Genomic DNA, 16,418 nt, shown 5'->3' on the forward strand with positions numbered 1-16,418 from the left:
AATTGTACACCTATATAAAATTCAATATAAAATGGAGAAAATCGATGGTGCATTCTCGTAAATTAACCAATTAAATTACATAAAATATGTATTTTAGCATTTAATCAAATCCCCCTACTTAGTTCATGCTAGTCCTCGAGCATTTTGTATGTATCTGCAAAAGGAAAAATTTCCTCCATAATAGGACTTGACCCCCATGGTTTGCACAATTTAACAATTTAGTCCTTACATATTATCATCTCAAATAACCTAGCCTAAGAAATAAAAAGGACCTACCCCTCATTTTATTATTTTTGTACTTAGGATATTTTCGAATTTTTTGACGCGAGTCATGATGACAATCCAAGCACCATGTTCTGGTTACTCGATTCTGATGTCTCTAAGCGGGTTATTTCGCCTTACTCGTGATAGCTTGTTAGCGGAGTGAGTGCAAAGAAATTGGACAGCCACACGAACCTTTTTACGCGAAATGTGATGACAACCCAAGCACCATATTCCGGTTACTCGATCCAGTGTACAACCCCAATTTTCACTTTTAACGTTCATATTAGAGGAGTATTATTATTCCTTTTTTTTTGCTTTAAGTCAAGGCTATTGAAAAGTTTATACATAAAGATCTAAATAGCTAATTATGTCAAACCATAAGTGGACCAACCCAATTTATCAAGGAAATTATTTACCTTCTACGAGAAACATGCAAAAAGCGACAACAGATAAGCAAATTAGAATCAATTTATGTTCCCCATGTTGGTATTGGGCATAGTTGGAGAAGGTTGAATAAATGAAAAAGAAATGGAAGTAAGTGGATGAGGGTGACGCAAGGATTGGGTGCCAAAGCTGGAAACTAATAGATGGAAAAAATATAAGGCATCAATGTCAGCAACTAAATTTGCAAAAAGGAAAGAAAAATATTGAATTCAAGAGATATAAGTTTGATTAAAAACTTGATCGAGTTGCGTTCTAGAAGAGCCTAGCTCGAACCAATGTCTTCAACTGCGTGGGACATTTAAATCCAGTTACTATTTCCCTTGACGGAACCAAACAGTAATCCCCAGTTGGCACTCCAATGTGTTTACAGAAAACCGATTAGACAATTGATCCTTTCGGAATTCCAAATGTATGTCTAACCACACTAAATCAAACGAAATCTTTTTGACTTAGTGTTGATTTGACTTTGTGAGTTGACAAAATCATACTCTTAATCCGGAGAAATAATAAGTACTAGAATTTAGGAGTTAAATTGCTCGGGTTCGTAACTCAAGGGTTTTGACGAGGCTAACTCCGACCTAAAGCTGAAAATGGATTTAGTTTACTAAGGTTTGGGGCATGTTGGTATTAGTCATAGTTGGAGAAGGTTGAATAAATGAAAAAGAAATGGAAGTAAGTGGGTGAGGGTGACGCAAGGATTGGGTGCCAAAGTTGGGAACTAATAGATGGAAAAAATATAAGGCATCAATGTCAGCAACTAAATTTGCAAAAAGGAAAGAAAAAGATTGAATTCAAGAGATATAAGTTTGATTAAAAACTTAATGATTAAATGAACAAAGTAGCCCCCTATTTATACTAGTGGCTTTGCCAAATTAAGAGCCACTAGCCATAGAAAATCAAGGAAATAAAATAATATTCCATGATATAAAAATCCCTACATAATCTCCCACTAAATTACATCTTAGAAAAATTCTGCTTTGGCTCGCCTTCTTTACTCCTTTCTTAAATCTAGCCCAATTGTTTCCTTTTTATTCTATTTAGCCCCAAATTGCATCCCTGCACAAAATTCAATATAAACATGGAAAAACCAGTGGTGCACTCTCATAAATTAACCAATTTAATTACATAAAATATGTAATTTTAGCATTTAATCAACAGTCAAATTTGTGAGACCGAAATTGGGCCCATTTTTGTATCAGCTCAATCTGAAGATTCGGCTTTCAACCGGAGCATAACGTTAAAAGAGCTTTGGAAAAAGATTAGGAGCAAAGTGGGGATCCAAAGAAGAATTTTGACCTTTAAATGTAGATATTTGAAAATGAATTTTTGAGATCACAAGGGACAACGAGCTGGAGACGATGATCGAATCCCATTGCTCTATTGAGAATATTGTACTAGAGTTATATGCCCACTTCGTCAATATTAATGAAGGTGGCCTGAGCTTGACTACACTATGTATGCCAAATTCCATGCCAGATCAAGAAGAAGAAAGTCCGACCACACGATTGTGCGGTGAATTCATATCATTACTGGAAAGCTCCTACCAAGACACCCCGAAATCCTCATCAATGGCGAGGCATTCATTGATTTCACCCCTCGATTACAATTTCGGGGGATAACCGGGCATATTTGGTTAACAGGCCTATGACACACCCATACGACATTTTATGAGTGCCTTTGATTTTAACTTCAGCATGCTGATGTTCAACCCCGGTAACACTCACATGGGTACGCCATCAAGACTTTGGTGGGCCCAACATAAGTGATTTTGGGATTGACTTCGAATTTAGAAGAATGAATATCTACTCCAGAAAACCTTTACCGACGAGAGCACATCCAACCCTAGACATGCAACTGGGGTTAATAACGAAGGGAGACTCGTGGACAAAGAGAACAAAGAGGTGTCTAAAACCAGTAATGACCCAATAAAGGAGTCCATAGTGGATGGTGTGAAAATTGCAATAATTTCATAACCAGATATCATTCTTACTGAACCAAAAGACGGTGGTTTTGACGGTGAAGCTTCAAACATTGCTCGATGAGATTACAAACTTTGATTATCTACTGAAATAAGTTGTCTCTCTCGCAGTGTAAACGTTTTTACAGTGCCACTTATCATCAATTTGAACTTAGACAATCAATGAGTAAATATTTGCTTGTCACAATTTTTCTATGTATGCAAAACATTAAATATAGAACCACAAAAGATGTAACAGTGAAATGTGAAATTAACTTTATTTATTTATTCACTGTTCAAATAAATAGAAAAACAGTTACATGTTTACTACAATATGGACACATTTCCCAACACGATCAATTTTAAGATGAATGTGTGCGAGAATTATTCTTTTTCAATGTCACTCGCGAAAGCCTCGATAGTTTTAAAGTTGTCTTCCAACCATCCCATCTCGATCACATGTTCGACACCTTCCCTAGTAGTTACTTGCATGTTGCTCTCCAATTGGCACTCGCTAGTGGCCCCGTAACGACCTCTCCATCAACCGGTGACCGAGTTGTAAACTAACGTCCTCAAGTGTAATTGTACACTCACTATAGAGAAGATAAAATGTGTGTGTCTCCAGTTCCCTTCTTTTGACCAAAGCACTAATAAGTGGGGGATCCAATTTAGTCCCCCAAGCATGTGAGCCACGTATAAGAATCATGTATCTTGCAAGTGTCCAAATGACATGCGATGCACCTTCACTTATATTGTGTATGCTCGTCTCCAAAATCCAATCTTCGACCTCAGTATATAAACATAAAAAATTAATAATGTTAACAGTGTAATAATCAACTATTTAAAATTAAATAATTAAATAATATTTTATGCTTGTCGTCCAAACGAATAAGCTCATTTGCTATTTTACAAATTATAAGGAATAAAATAAAACCGAAGAGAATAAAATTCAAAGAAAGAGTAAAAAATAATTGAGAATTGAGGATTGAGAATTGAGAATTGAGAATTGAGTTGAAAAGAATGAAGTTTGGAGGGGTTTATATAGGAAAATTATGACTATTGGGAGTATTTTAGCCGTTGGAAAAGTTACCATTGGAAGGAAAACATGTCCTACAATGCATGGTTTCAATGATGTGGCAGTGAAAAAGTGCCCTATAGGAGGCGTTTTCATTTCTCTCTCTTAAAAACACGTCCTACATGCCTCCTACAAGGGGCGTTTTCACTACCACATTAGTGAAAACGCGTCCTGTAAGACGAGTTTTCCTTTCTCTCCCCAAAAACAACATATATTGGTAATTTAAAAAAAAAAAGACATAGAAACTTAAATATTTTTTTCAGCATATATTGTTAAATCAGCCAAAAAGAATTGCCTTTTCATATTTGAAAAAAGGTATTTTATTATTTTTATAATTTTGTTAAAAATTATATCTTTTAAAAATTTTAAGTTATAAGTATCAATATATCAAATTCAGGGATCAAAAGTGTATTTAAGCCAAAAATAAAAACAAAAGAAATTAAAGTGCTTAAAAAAATATATGGTACAATTTGACCTAAAATTTCATTTGAAATAATGATATATAGTGCCACACATGACTTATAGTTCCATTGTTAATAGCATTTAAGCGCTCAAATTGATCAAAATGCAATAAACCAATAACAAGAGTTTTTAAAATATGCCAAAGGTTTTTGTACTATTTTGAAATTTAAAATTTAATCTCTATATTTTAATTTCAAGGAATTGAATCTCTATGCTTTTTTATTTGAAAATATTGATCCCTTCGTCTAATTTTTCCATTTGTGGTTGTTATAAAAGATAAAATAACATTTTTAGCCCTTAACATTTATAATTTTTTGTTAATTTGGTCCTTACCCTTTAAAATTTATTATTTTTCCATATTTTGTCAATATGGAAAAATATTTAAAATTTTAAAAATAATTTTTCCATATTTTAGATAAAACATAAAACTATATATATTAAAATAAATATAAAATTATGAAAAAATAAAATTTATCTAAAATTCAAAAATAAATTTAAATATTTAAAAAAAATCAAAATTCAATGTTGTGTAAACTAGACCAAACCGTCCAGTCAAACTAGTTGGGCCCATAATTGACTAGGATATCGATCTAGTGAGAAGTAAAAACCATGAATTGACAAAAATTGGTTAAATCGAATTAAAAAACTAGTTGAATCGGTAGTTGAACCAATTTTTTTTAAAATTTTTAATATTTTATTTTTAATTTTTTAATAATTTATTTACTTTGAACCAATTAAACCGTTTGAACTGAGAACCGATTGGTTTGACCAGTTCAACCACTATTTATGGTTCCAAAAATATTGCCAAAATTTCAAAAAAAAATGTTATTTACTACTTGAATAGTAATAAGAGATATTCATGGTTCGTGTAACCCAACTAGACTGAGTAAATAATTTTTTTTTGAAAACTTGGCAATGTTTTTGAAACCAACAGTACAACCGGTTCAAAGCAAATAAATTATTAAAAAAATAAATATATTAAAATTTTATAAAAATTGGTTAACTTGTCAATTCAACTAGTCCATATTGATTCATAGATCAATCGATTTTTTACCTCTCACTAGACTGATACCCCAATCAATTCTTTATCTATCTGGTCCATTCCGATTTATGTCACATTGAATTTTTGGAATTTTGTATATATTTAAAATGACTTTTATTTTTGAATTTTAAATATTTTTATATTTTCATAATTTTAGTTTTTAAAATACAATTTTTTAATTTTATGTTTTTATTTAAAATATGGAAAATATTAATTTTAAATGTTTTATTTACTTTAAAAGGTAATGATCAAATTGATAAATAACTATAAATATTGAAGGATAAAAATATTATTTTATCTTTTTACAACAGCCACTAATGGAAAAATTAGATGGAGGGACTAAGATTTTTAAATAAAAAAATACAAGGATTCAATGACTCAAAATTAAAGTATAGAGACTAAATTTTAAATTTTATAAGAGTACAGGGACCTTTGACAAATTTAAACATTTTCTTTCTAAAGTCCCCTGCATTAAACGACGTCGTTTCCGTGGAATATACGTGTACGTATATGCGTCTTCTAAACCCTTATGTAAAACCCTAACTCTGGCTCTCATTTTCTTTCCTAGTATCATTCTTCCGTTTCTGTATTTCCATTAGAATAGTAGAAAAATAAAGGATTTGGGGCGTTCTCTCTTTAATTTAATTTTAATGTTCAGCGATAATTTAAAGGAGTGGTTTGAAGGTTTCCCAGATTTAGATAGGATTGAGTTAGAAGAGAGTGTATTTGCCGATATTGAGAACAGTATGGAGATTGGTAAAGAAGATAAATTTGACAAAACCCATGTAAGTGAGCTTGGCTTTAATGGGTCTGAGTCAGATTTTGATGGTTTCAAACCAATTGTTCATGGGTCTGCGCTGGTTGAAGGTGAGCCAGGCCGTACAGTGAAGGTAGAAGAAGATAAGTCAAAACCAGAAAGCAATCTGAATTTATCTATTGAGGAATCAAAAGCAGAAGGATTTGATGGGTTCAAGCCAATTGTTTGTGGGTCTGAGCCAGTTGGAGGGGAGTCAGGCTGCACGCTGAAGGTGGAAGAAGAGTCAAAACCAGAAGGGAATCTGAGTTTACCTATTGAAGAAGTGATTGGAAACGTTAGTTTGGTTGACGGATTAGAGAGTGGGAGTAGTAGTTCAGAGTCTGACAGTGAAAGTTCTTCTTCGTCATCATCTTCTAGTAGTAGCAGTGATGATGATAATGACGAGGATGAGGGGGAGGAGGACGAAGAGGAAGAGAATAAAGAAAAAGTGAAGGTGCAGGCTAAAAATGTGGATGGTGCAGATGAACTTGAAGAAGGTGAGATAATAGGTATTAATGAAGAGGTGGCCGTTGATGGAACTGACAGTGATGATGATGACGACGACGACGACGAGGAGGATGATGAAGAGGACGGAACAGATGAAATCCTTAGTGCGTTAGATATTGAACTTGATGAGGTAGATGATGAGGAGGAAGATGCTGGTGCTTTGAGAGGTCCCATCAAGTCTAAGAATGAAGTTGAGGTAAAATTGTAGCTTTGATTATATCTTTTAGAAGTTCCTTTCGTGCTTCTATTATATTCCTTAGTGTTGTGTATTCATGCCATGTTTGTGTACTTTGTTAGATCATAATCGTGGTATCTTATTTTTATATGAATTTTGATATTTTAGTATTTGTTTATATTCATTTTGAGATATTCATGTGTATTTGTATCATGTTTGTGTGCTTTTTATGTCTAATATTTCCAAGTCAAGCTGTAATGTGCTTCTTTCTGTTGTTTATTGGAGTAGTCTATAATAAGAGATCAAATTATTCTGTACTGAACTTTTGCTTGTTCAAAGATGTTTTGACATGCTTTTGGATGAAAGTTATTGTTTTTTGCTCTGCTGAGATTGCAGATTAAGTTCCACATGATGAAACCATGTCATATCTCTTCAATTTAATTGAGTCTGGCTCGTAGCAGATCTTTGCATCCATGTACTTTGATGTGGTAATCTTATATTAAACCTTGTTTACAAAATTGGCTAACTCTGGCTGTATATTTTTAACTCATCCAAGCTCATGATCATTAGACTTTATTGCACTCTGATTCTTGCTTGATAGAGGTCAGGCATTTCATCGCACTCTAATTCTCTCTTGTCAACCGCAGAAACCTATATCTAGAATTCTCTCTCATGCACTCTTTAGTTCTGAACTATATGATTAAAGTAGTGCGTAATAAATGCTGTTAAATTTGGTAGGTTCTTCCCCAAGTTCCACCACTGGATGTTGAACTGCAACCCCATCATCAGATGCTGCCTGTTGGAGTTGTTTTGTCGGTAAGGGCAAGTTGGAACCTCTGTTGCAAATAACAAAGGCCAAACCTTAAATTTTTATTTGAATTTTGTTAAACAATCACATAGCTATGTTCTCAGAGCTTGGTGATCTTTAATCACGAGGTCTGTCTAATGATGTTCCTTTGACTACTACAGGTGATTAGTACCAAAGTTATTGTTGAAGGAAGAGAACAGCACAACCCTCTGAATGAAGGTTCGATTCTTTGGATTACTGCAGACAGATCTCCATTGGGATTTGTGGATGAAATCTTTGGACCTGTAAAAAACCCATATTATGTTGTACGATATAATTCTGAGAGTGAAGTCCCTGCTGGGATCCATGAAGGCACTTCTATCTCTTTTGTCCCCGAATTTGCTAATCATGTTCTCAATGAAAAGAATCTTCACAAGAAAGGATATGATGCATCCGGTGAGAATGATGAGGAGTTATCAGATGATGCTGAGTTTTCGGATGATGAAAAGGAGGCTGAGTACAGGAGGATGCAAAAAATGACAAAGAGAGCCATGAATGACCAGAGAGTGGGAAACCGGAAAAGCAATAAAAAGAAAAATAAGAGTAAGAATGGATGCCGGAAAACTGATAAGAACTCATCCCAGCAAACATCAACCGGAATGGGTCAGCTTCCACCTAATCAGAATCAACATAATTTCACCACAGTCTCAGCATCTTTGGTTAATCATAATTGTTCATCTTCTGTCATAGGAGAACAAAATTTTGTTGGTGGATCTGGCTTTGTTCCACCATTTTCGGTCATGCCACAGTCTTCTGGTATTATTACACCTTCAAATGGAGTTTGGACTAATGGAGTGCCAGTCCAGCACCCACAAAATGCTATTTTTCCAAACAGGTTTTCTGCTGAAGGTATGTCATTGCTCTCGCAGAATTATCAACAGCAGCCTATTCCTTTGCCAACCCCAGCGATGCCGACCATGATGCCATATCAGCAGCAGCAATTTGATCCTAGTTCGAATACATTTCCTAATCTGGTGTTACCTGGTGGCCAGTCAAACTTATTTGCTGCACTAGCCTCTGCACCTTGGATGGGGATTGCAGGTCAAAATGGAACATTTGGAATGGGCATTCAGGGCCAACAATTCAACAGTGCATTACAAGGTATCTCGACAAATGGACCAACAATGGGTGGGAATTGTAATTTGCAACCTGATGGTGTTCAAGGCAATTTTGAATCATCCCAGAACTTTAACATGGGTGCATCATCCAGTCGTGGAAGAAAACCATATCATCGAGGCCGTGGTCGGTTTACAGGTGGAAGGGGTCATCAGCGATCTTAATGAACTGCAATTAATAAGACTGGGTGGAGACACAAGCCTTCGAGAGTGATTTAGGTAAAACTATATATTTGGATTGTAACTTTTTGTTGAATGTTTGCAGTAGTAATAGATTTAAGGTAATTAGCATTGCACCTTTTTTTTAAGATTAATCAAGTTCCAATTCCCATTTCTTTCATTGTCAAGCCAAAACTCAACACAATATGTAGGCATGTTGAGTATACTCAAACGATATATAACAGGAGAAGAGGAAGGCTGAGGGTAAGAATTATAATCATCCCATTTCTAGCTTCAAGCATATAACAAACTTTAAAATATGCCTCGTCATTTTTAGTACTCAAACCTAATTGAACCAAAAAAATTATATATAAAATATTCAGCCTTTTGTATGCTTTTGCAAATATGGCTCATCATTTTATTACTCAAACATAATTGAATAAAAAAAAATCCATATAAAATAATCATCGTCTTCTTTATGCTTCTGCAGCCAAATAAACTGATTTATTTCTTCATTTTCCTGAAATTAAACATTGGAAATAAATAATAATTCAACACTGAAAGAAGGAAGTTGTTGCAGAAAGGGGAGTAACAAGTAATTAACTACTGAATTTACAAAATTCGGAAGTTCACAACTTGGGACTTGGAAATAATAAAGCAAACCCCTAAGCAATGCCTCCAGTCACAAGCTAATTGATGTATCAGACCTACATATTCATGTCTGAATATCCATCGGCATAGGTGTTAGACATGAGTACTTTCGAGAACATCGAAGAGTCTGTGTATCATACCTGTAACCACTGTTTTACACTACCCAGCACAATTCTATCAACAAAACCCATCAGGTTTTTATTCTTATGCTTGGATCAATATCAGTTTCTCATTCAAAGATTGAAAACTTAAGGTGCTCGACTTAAAGAACTTTGGGATCATCATAAATTCTTGAATCAAACAAAAAAAAAAAAAGGCCAACCCGACCCCCCTGGAACCTAACTACAAATGCAAACTTTTGGTAGGGTTGTTAAAATTCTCCCATATCTTAACCGAATCCTACCAGCTAAAGATGATTTCAGAACCGACCATAATAGATAAGTTAATGTATAGACTACAAAGCAATCGAGCAGATCAGACAAATGCATGTATAACCAGGAATGCTCGAGTCAAATTCAGTAAATTTTTAGATTCAAATGGTTAAATGTATAAAGAAATCAACAAAATAGAGCAGAGTTCAAAAAATAGGCAAGTGTACTTGCCTGTTCTAAGCTGTTATCCTGCTCCCTTACTCAAAGAGTTCATTGCTAGTACATTCTTCTTACATAACTAGAATCATCGATTGCTTCATTATTGGCAGCAAGTTCAGTAAATCCATAAAGCCGCTCACTCAACGATTAGCATTACCCGCATAGTTTGCACGATTCTCAGTCATAGCACCATCAATTACTCGATCAAGTAACACTAGGCTCTCTGTATAATTACAAACATAAGTACGTCTTCCTTGAATTCCAAAATAATCGATTTCATGGCTCTCTGGATCACGGGAAACCAATCTTAGATTGTTGTAAGTTCTCAAGATCAAATCCCCATTTTTCCTAAATCCCAGAACCCTCGGCATTGGCTCCGTCCCCAGTTTTCCTAAACTGTACATCTTAGTCCATGTTTCTACGACACCATACTTCTTCATCACCCATATATCACACTCGGCATGTAAAGACCCCAATTCAATCACAGCAATTGATGACAATTCATCATATGGAATTACATAGATCTCTGACTGATGGGGCAAATTCCTCAATCTCTCAGGCAACATAATCTCTTTAAAAACATCATCCCTCATATCAAAACCCAAAATCAAAAGCTTACAACTATAACTCCCTTCATTATTCACTCTCTCATAAGCAATCCAATGAACAGTTTCATTCACATAAACCATGAAATCATCAGAATAAAGATCATATTTTGGTGGGGCTAATATTTTCCAGCAATTCCTTTTGAGTGAGTAAAGTTCAACCTCAACATACTTGTCTAGCACACCTTTCTTAGTGATTTTCAGAAGTTTATAGTCATTTTGCGCTGAATCAAATCCAAACCCAACGGATATTTTATATGGCAAACTAGACAAACATGGTTTTGGTAGCGTAATAGACTTCCGAATAATTGGGTTGCATAAAATGAAGATGCTATCGAAACTAAACTGAAAGTCCATCAAACAAAGCAACCCATTGCAAGCACCAACAATAGAATGATGGTTATCAAAAGGCATGTACTCTAACTGGGCGTACTTTCTGAATTCTTGGTCATCAGAATGCAGAGAGTATTCCGCTTCATGGCGGCCAGTCATGACAAAGAAGAGATTGTTGTCCTTTGTGCGACGAAGCTTTGACTGATGGCTGACATGGCTGGAAATAAAATATGGGTCCTTGATGAGAGAATTCCAGGCTTTAGAAACACACATGCATTTCCCCAGGGATTTCACAGGTAGTTTACAGAAGATTTCAAGGAAGATTTCTTCAGGGAAATAGTATGGAAACATTGCTAGTTTTGACATCATTTCTGGGTCTGTAACACAAAGCTCTTATTTTCCTTTTTTGTTTTTGTTTGGGCCGAGAGAAAATGAGGGAAAAGGGAAGGAAAAAGGTACCTCTGTTTACGGTTCTTACTCTTAGGTGGATGATGATGGGTTGCTTCACCTCTCTTCTAAGACACCTTCCAAATTGATTCGTGTAAATTACCTACTCCATTTAAGCTTTGCTGGCTTAAATATATTTTATATTAATTTCAGATAATGTAGATTTAATATATATATATATATATATAATATTTCTATTTTTAATTAATGAATTTAATCACTGTTTTGATTATTGGTTGAGTAAAATTTGAAATTATAATATTAAAAATCATTAAATTGGTGAATGGTAATTAAATTCACAATTTATGTATACAAAATTAATAATAAAATTTTATTTAATTGATTTAATTCATACTATTTGAATTAGTATTAAAATTTAAAAATTTAAAAGTAAAATTTATAAAATGAAATCTAAAACTTATGCATAGAATAGGAACTAATACATAATTTAACCTTTTATTAATTATTTATAAGAATTCATATTCAATGAAATTTTATTAAATACCATCAAATTTCATTATTTAATTTTTTGTATTATACTATACAAATTTAATCAAATTTATTTTAATTATTAATAATGTCAATATGTAACACCCCTACCCGTATCCGTCGCCGGAATAGGATACGAGGTATTACCAGATTTTACTGAATAAATTTTTTTTAACTCAATATAACCCGTTTATAAATATCTACTCTTCCCTAAAATTTTAAAACTGAGACCAATCCAACACAACCAATCCATTTCAAAATATTTTCAAGATAGATTTACTGTATTCATAAGATAATCTTATCACATACCAAAACCAAAATTTGTTAGCCATATTAATGGCTAACCATACATTCATTCCATATTAACATCTACTTTACTAGCTTATACATGCCATTGATTTCCAAAATAAAGTTTCTTTATGTACCGAGATCTTGAGGTTGATGGTGTGATGTGTCTCTGACCAAATCCGACCTCCGAGCTCTTAACTCTACAAACAGGTGAAAAAGAAACAGGGTAAGCACTTTGTGCTTAGTAAGCTCATGTAACAGGAATTATACTTACCTAATATTTTTTTATACAATGCAATAAACATTCATACATCCATTCAATACATTATTCCCCTATCATGCACAAACTCAACATTCAAATTAGTCCAATAATTTCCACGTATCAATAATATATATCATGATTGATGAGCTCATCAATTCCATGATTTTCATTTCCTTGTTATTTTTCCATATTTATCCCGTTGAACTACTTGGAATTTCGATGGATTTTCAGGGGTACACCTAAGTGTACAAATTCCGGGTCCGTCAATTCATATTCATGTGCGCACATTTCCATTTCAGAGAGCACACTCATGAACCTCATCCTTACAGTAGGATTACCGGTCGAGCTAAATCACAGTAATATAAACTCATAGAGTATTGTCGGGATTACCAGTCCAGGCTAAATCCCCTGCAACGACAATTACTCTAATGAGCTTGGATCTGAATTACCAGTCCAGGCTAAATTCAGACCCTAATTCAGATTATCCATCTGTGATAAATCCATTTACCACATATTCTTCGGGAGGGCTATATCAGAATAGGATCACCCGTCTGGGCTAGATCCTTTTTACCGTCAATTCCTTTTCAGGATCCATCGAATTTTCCTTTCATTCAACCGAGATTTATTTCCTCTTTTCATCAAGAATATCAATACTTCATCAATTATCATACAATAAACATCCAAATCATATTCACATCAATAACAAACATTTCAAGCATTTAGGAATATAATTCAAGTTACACGAACTTACCTCGATAATTGTTCGTAAACAAAAAATCTACTAATCCCGAACTTTTTCTTTTCCTCGATCTAGCTTCGTATTTGAACTTTCTGGATCCAAATAAATAAATTTAATCATTAATCTAATACATTTCATGTTCATGTGTAAGATTCTCTATAATTCCATTATTATTTATAGTGCATTCAAAGCTGTCTCACTGAGTCACAGTCACTAAATTATTTATATATTGAGCTACAGAACTCCAAATCAAGATCCGTTAATTTTCCATGAAACTAGACTCATATATCTTCTTACCATAAAATTTTCAGAATTTTTGGTGTAGCCAATAAGTACAGTTTATTCTTTAAATTTCCCCTGTTTCACTATTTGACAGTTCCGACCCCTCTTCACTAAAAATTAATTATCTCATTGTACAGAATTTATATGATGTTTTTGTTTGTTTCATCTGAAAATATACTCATTAAGTACTCTAAGCATATAAATTATAACTCATAATTATTTTTGTACAATTTTTAATGATTTTCCAAAGTCAGAACAGGGGAACCCGAATTCATTCTAACCTTGTCTCACAAAACCTATTATATCTCATGATTTACAATTCTATTGATTAAACCGTTTCTTCCATGAGAAACTAGACTCAATAAGATTTAATTTCATATTTTATTCATCCTCTAATTTAATCTCTACAATTTTTGGTGATTTTCCAAAGTTAGACTACTGCTGCTGTCCAAAACTGTTTTTGTGCATGATGTTAATTACTATTTTTCCCTAAACTTTCAATAAATGATAATTTTATCCCTACTCAATTAACCTTTCAATTGAGCTGATTTTTCTCAATTAACACTATATTCCATCACTTTAAACTACTTTATAACCTTTGGAAATCAGAATTTTAGCACTAGACTTTAATTCCAAACCTTTTCACAATTAGGTCCTATAAATCAATTTCTATTGAAATTACCTAATAAAATCATTTCATAAACAAATTAAAGCTTCAATTTCATGCTATTTCATCATGAAATTACAGCACTCAACCATAGTGACTTTCAATTTCATCCATGAAATCAAAAACTAATGAATTTAGTAATAAGACCTAGTTGTAAAAGTCTTAGAAACACAAAAATTATAAGAAAAAGGCAATGATTAACTCACTTGGTGCAAAAATTATGAAAAAATAGCTTGAAGAAACCCTTAGGATGTTTTTGGCTGATGAGAGTGCAGAAAATATGAAGAGAATTCTAGATATTCCACTTTAGTGCTAACTTTTAAAGCAAATTTTTGCAATATTCCAATTTTACCCTTAATTCTTCAATTCTCCTGATTTTTCTCGGCTATTGCCGCCCAAAATATCTCATTTTGGGTTTATCTGCAATTTATGTCCCTCCTCATTTAACAATTGAGCTATTTAATCCTTCTAGTAACTTTTACACATTTTTCAGTTTAGTCCTTTTTACTTAATTGACTACCCAAACATTAAAATTTTCTAACGAAATTTTAATACCATTTTACTAACACTTCATAAATATTTATAAAATATTTTTGACTCAATTTTACGAGATCGAGGTCTCGATACCTTATTTTTACCCAATTTCTTCAATACTTTCTTTTTCTAACTAACCACTAAATCAGTAAAAATTTTCTATCAATATTTTCATACGATTTTCCTATCATACCAATATTCATGCAAAAATATTAAAATAAATTTCTCCTTAAATCGGATTTGTGGTTACGAAACCACTATTCCGATAGCCTTGAATTTGGGCCATTACACAATAGCTGATTTTGTTTAACACATTGATTGGAAATCAAATCATTATAGCACGACTGGATTAAGAACTAGTATAGTTCAGATTAAAGTCAACAAATTGAACTAACTGGACTAAACTTATACATGGTAATTGCACATGGTGGGACTTGGAAACCCATGCATAAAATTGTGAACGGTGAGTCTCAAACTTAAATACCTAAGATGTAGGGCTTTTGCCTTTGCCAATTGAGTCAAGGTTTCATTAGGCCCTAGATTTTTTTTTCAAGTTTATCTTTAAATTTAGTAATTATTTTCACATTAGAGCATGCATTTTTTTTTGGCTAAGTTAACCCCTAAAGTTAACATATCACACTGAGATCTAAACTTAACAAAATATTTTACTTAAATTTGTTTGGGAAAAAGAAAATTGCATCCATTTTAAGTTATAAAATCATATTCTCCCTTAATTTTGTTTTTTAAGTTAATCCTATTTCTGAGTAATTGACAAATCAAACCTAAAAAGAAAAAGAAATTCTATTTTTGCAATGTATCAAACTGGGATTTTCATTAGAATTGGAATATTGGGGTGTCTTGGCTTTTCTTTTATCCTTCCTTTCTCTTTTGAAATTACCCCCAAAGCTGGCAATCAAATTTCAGTTTTTCAACTAAAGGATAGCAATTTTTAAAGCTACACATTTTTGTCTTTTAATTCAATGCTATCAAATAAGAGTCCAATTCAGCATTAAGTTAGATATCTAACCAATATTGACCCAATGAAAAGTGTTCATAGTTAGGTTAGTGAAACAAAAATGTGCTAATAATTGGGTAAGAAGATTATCTTGAAATTTTAAATATATATTTTTAAAAATACTAAAATAAAAAATACATACAAATTCATCAAAAACCCTAAAGAAATTTTTCTTTTTTTCTCCAAGCCGTTTATTTTTTATCTTTCGTTTTGTTTAGTGGTGATGCCAACCTTCGAGCTAGCTATCGCCTGCCTTTTTCCTCCTTCATCAACCCTTTCTTTCTTTCTTCTTCTCATTCACTACATATGTATTCTTTTTTTTTCAGTTTGCAGATCTATTTTGTGAGTATTTTTGATGTCTTCGCAAGTTGTAATGGGTAGATGACAGTGCTTATTGTTCACTGAAATTCCATCGGCCACCAGTAGTTTTTCTTGAAAAGTGGGTAGCTCTTTATCAACTTTTTAATTTTTTTCTATTTTGAGAGTATTTTAGAATAATAGATGATTTCATGCGTCGATTTGGACTCGTGTTGTCTTAAGTTTTATATATTTTTTTGTTTTCTATTGTTTAATAAGTCTCCACAGTTTTAGAATTATTTGTCTACTCTTGTAGCACGTTCTTTAGTCTTACTTATGCATGTAATCTTAATTTTACAAGTGATTTTAGGGATGA

General features: G+C 33.1%; 2 protein-coding genes and 1 long non-coding RNA gene across 3 annotated transcripts; 1 reads left to right on the top strand and 2 right to left on the bottom strand.

Annotated features, from left to right (window-relative positions):
• The first annotated feature begins 5,789 nt into the window (after positions 1–5,789).
• Positions 5,790–9,024, top strand: LOC105782919 (H/ACA ribonucleoprotein complex non-core subunit NAF1). Its single transcript, XM_012608015.2, has 3 exons — positions 5,790–6,743; positions 7,461–7,538; positions 7,692–9,024. The coding sequence occupies exons 1-3, from the start codon at positions 5,895–5,897 to the stop codon at positions 8,847–8,849; spliced, it is 2,085 nt and encodes a 694-aa protein (XP_012463469.1). The 5' UTR covers positions 5,790–5,894; the 3' UTR covers positions 8,850–9,024.
• Positions 9,025–9,102: 78 nt separating this feature from the next.
• LOC105782920 (F-box/kelch-repeat protein At3g23880) lies at positions 9,103–11,600 on the bottom strand. The gene is made up of 2 exons (XM_012608016.2): positions 10,097–11,600; positions 9,103–9,363 (listed from the first exon to the last, which is right to left on the bottom strand). Exon 1 carries the CDS (start codon positions 11,389–11,391, stop codon positions 10,225–10,227), a length of 1,167 nt encoding a protein of 388 aa, XP_012463470.1. The 5' UTR covers positions 11,392–11,600; the 3' UTR covers positions 9,103–9,363; positions 10,097–10,224.
• Positions 11,601–11,990: 390 nt separating this feature from the next.
• On the bottom strand, positions 11,991–14,499 carry LOC128036090 (uncharacterized). Its single transcript, XR_008192956.1, has 3 exons — positions 14,403–14,499; positions 13,260–13,339; positions 11,991–12,446 (listed from the first exon to the last, which is right to left on the bottom strand). It is a non-coding gene; the product is annotated as an uncharacterized LOC128036090 (long non-coding RNA).
• Positions 14,500–16,418: the final 1,919 nt, after the last annotated feature.

This window comes from Gossypium raimondii, chromosome 13 (assembly GCF_025698545.1).
Source record: "Gossypium raimondii isolate GPD5lz chromosome 13, ASM2569854v1, whole genome shotgun sequence".
Taxonomy (NCBI): domain Eukaryota; kingdom Viridiplantae; phylum Streptophyta; class Magnoliopsida; order Malvales; family Malvaceae; genus Gossypium; species Gossypium raimondii.

Excerpts from the sequence above, each read along its gene's own strand:
- LOC105782919 (XM_012608015.2), top strand. The coding sequence starts at position 5,895 with ATGTTCAGCGATAATTTAAAGGAGTGGTTTGAAGGTTTCCCAGATTTA. Across the intron at positions 6,744-7,460 it reads AGTCTAAGAATGAAGTTGAG|GTTCTTCCCCAAGTTCCACC; the intron begins GTAAAATTGTAG and ends TAAATTTGGTAG. Across the intron at positions 7,539-7,691 it reads CTGTTGGAGTTGTTTTGTCG|GTGATTAGTACCAAAGTTAT; the intron begins GTAAGGGCAAGT and ends TGACTACTACAG.
- LOC105782920 (XM_012608016.2), bottom strand. The coding sequence starts at position 11,391 with ATGATGTCAAAACTAGCAATGTTTCCATACTATTTCCCTGAAGAAATC.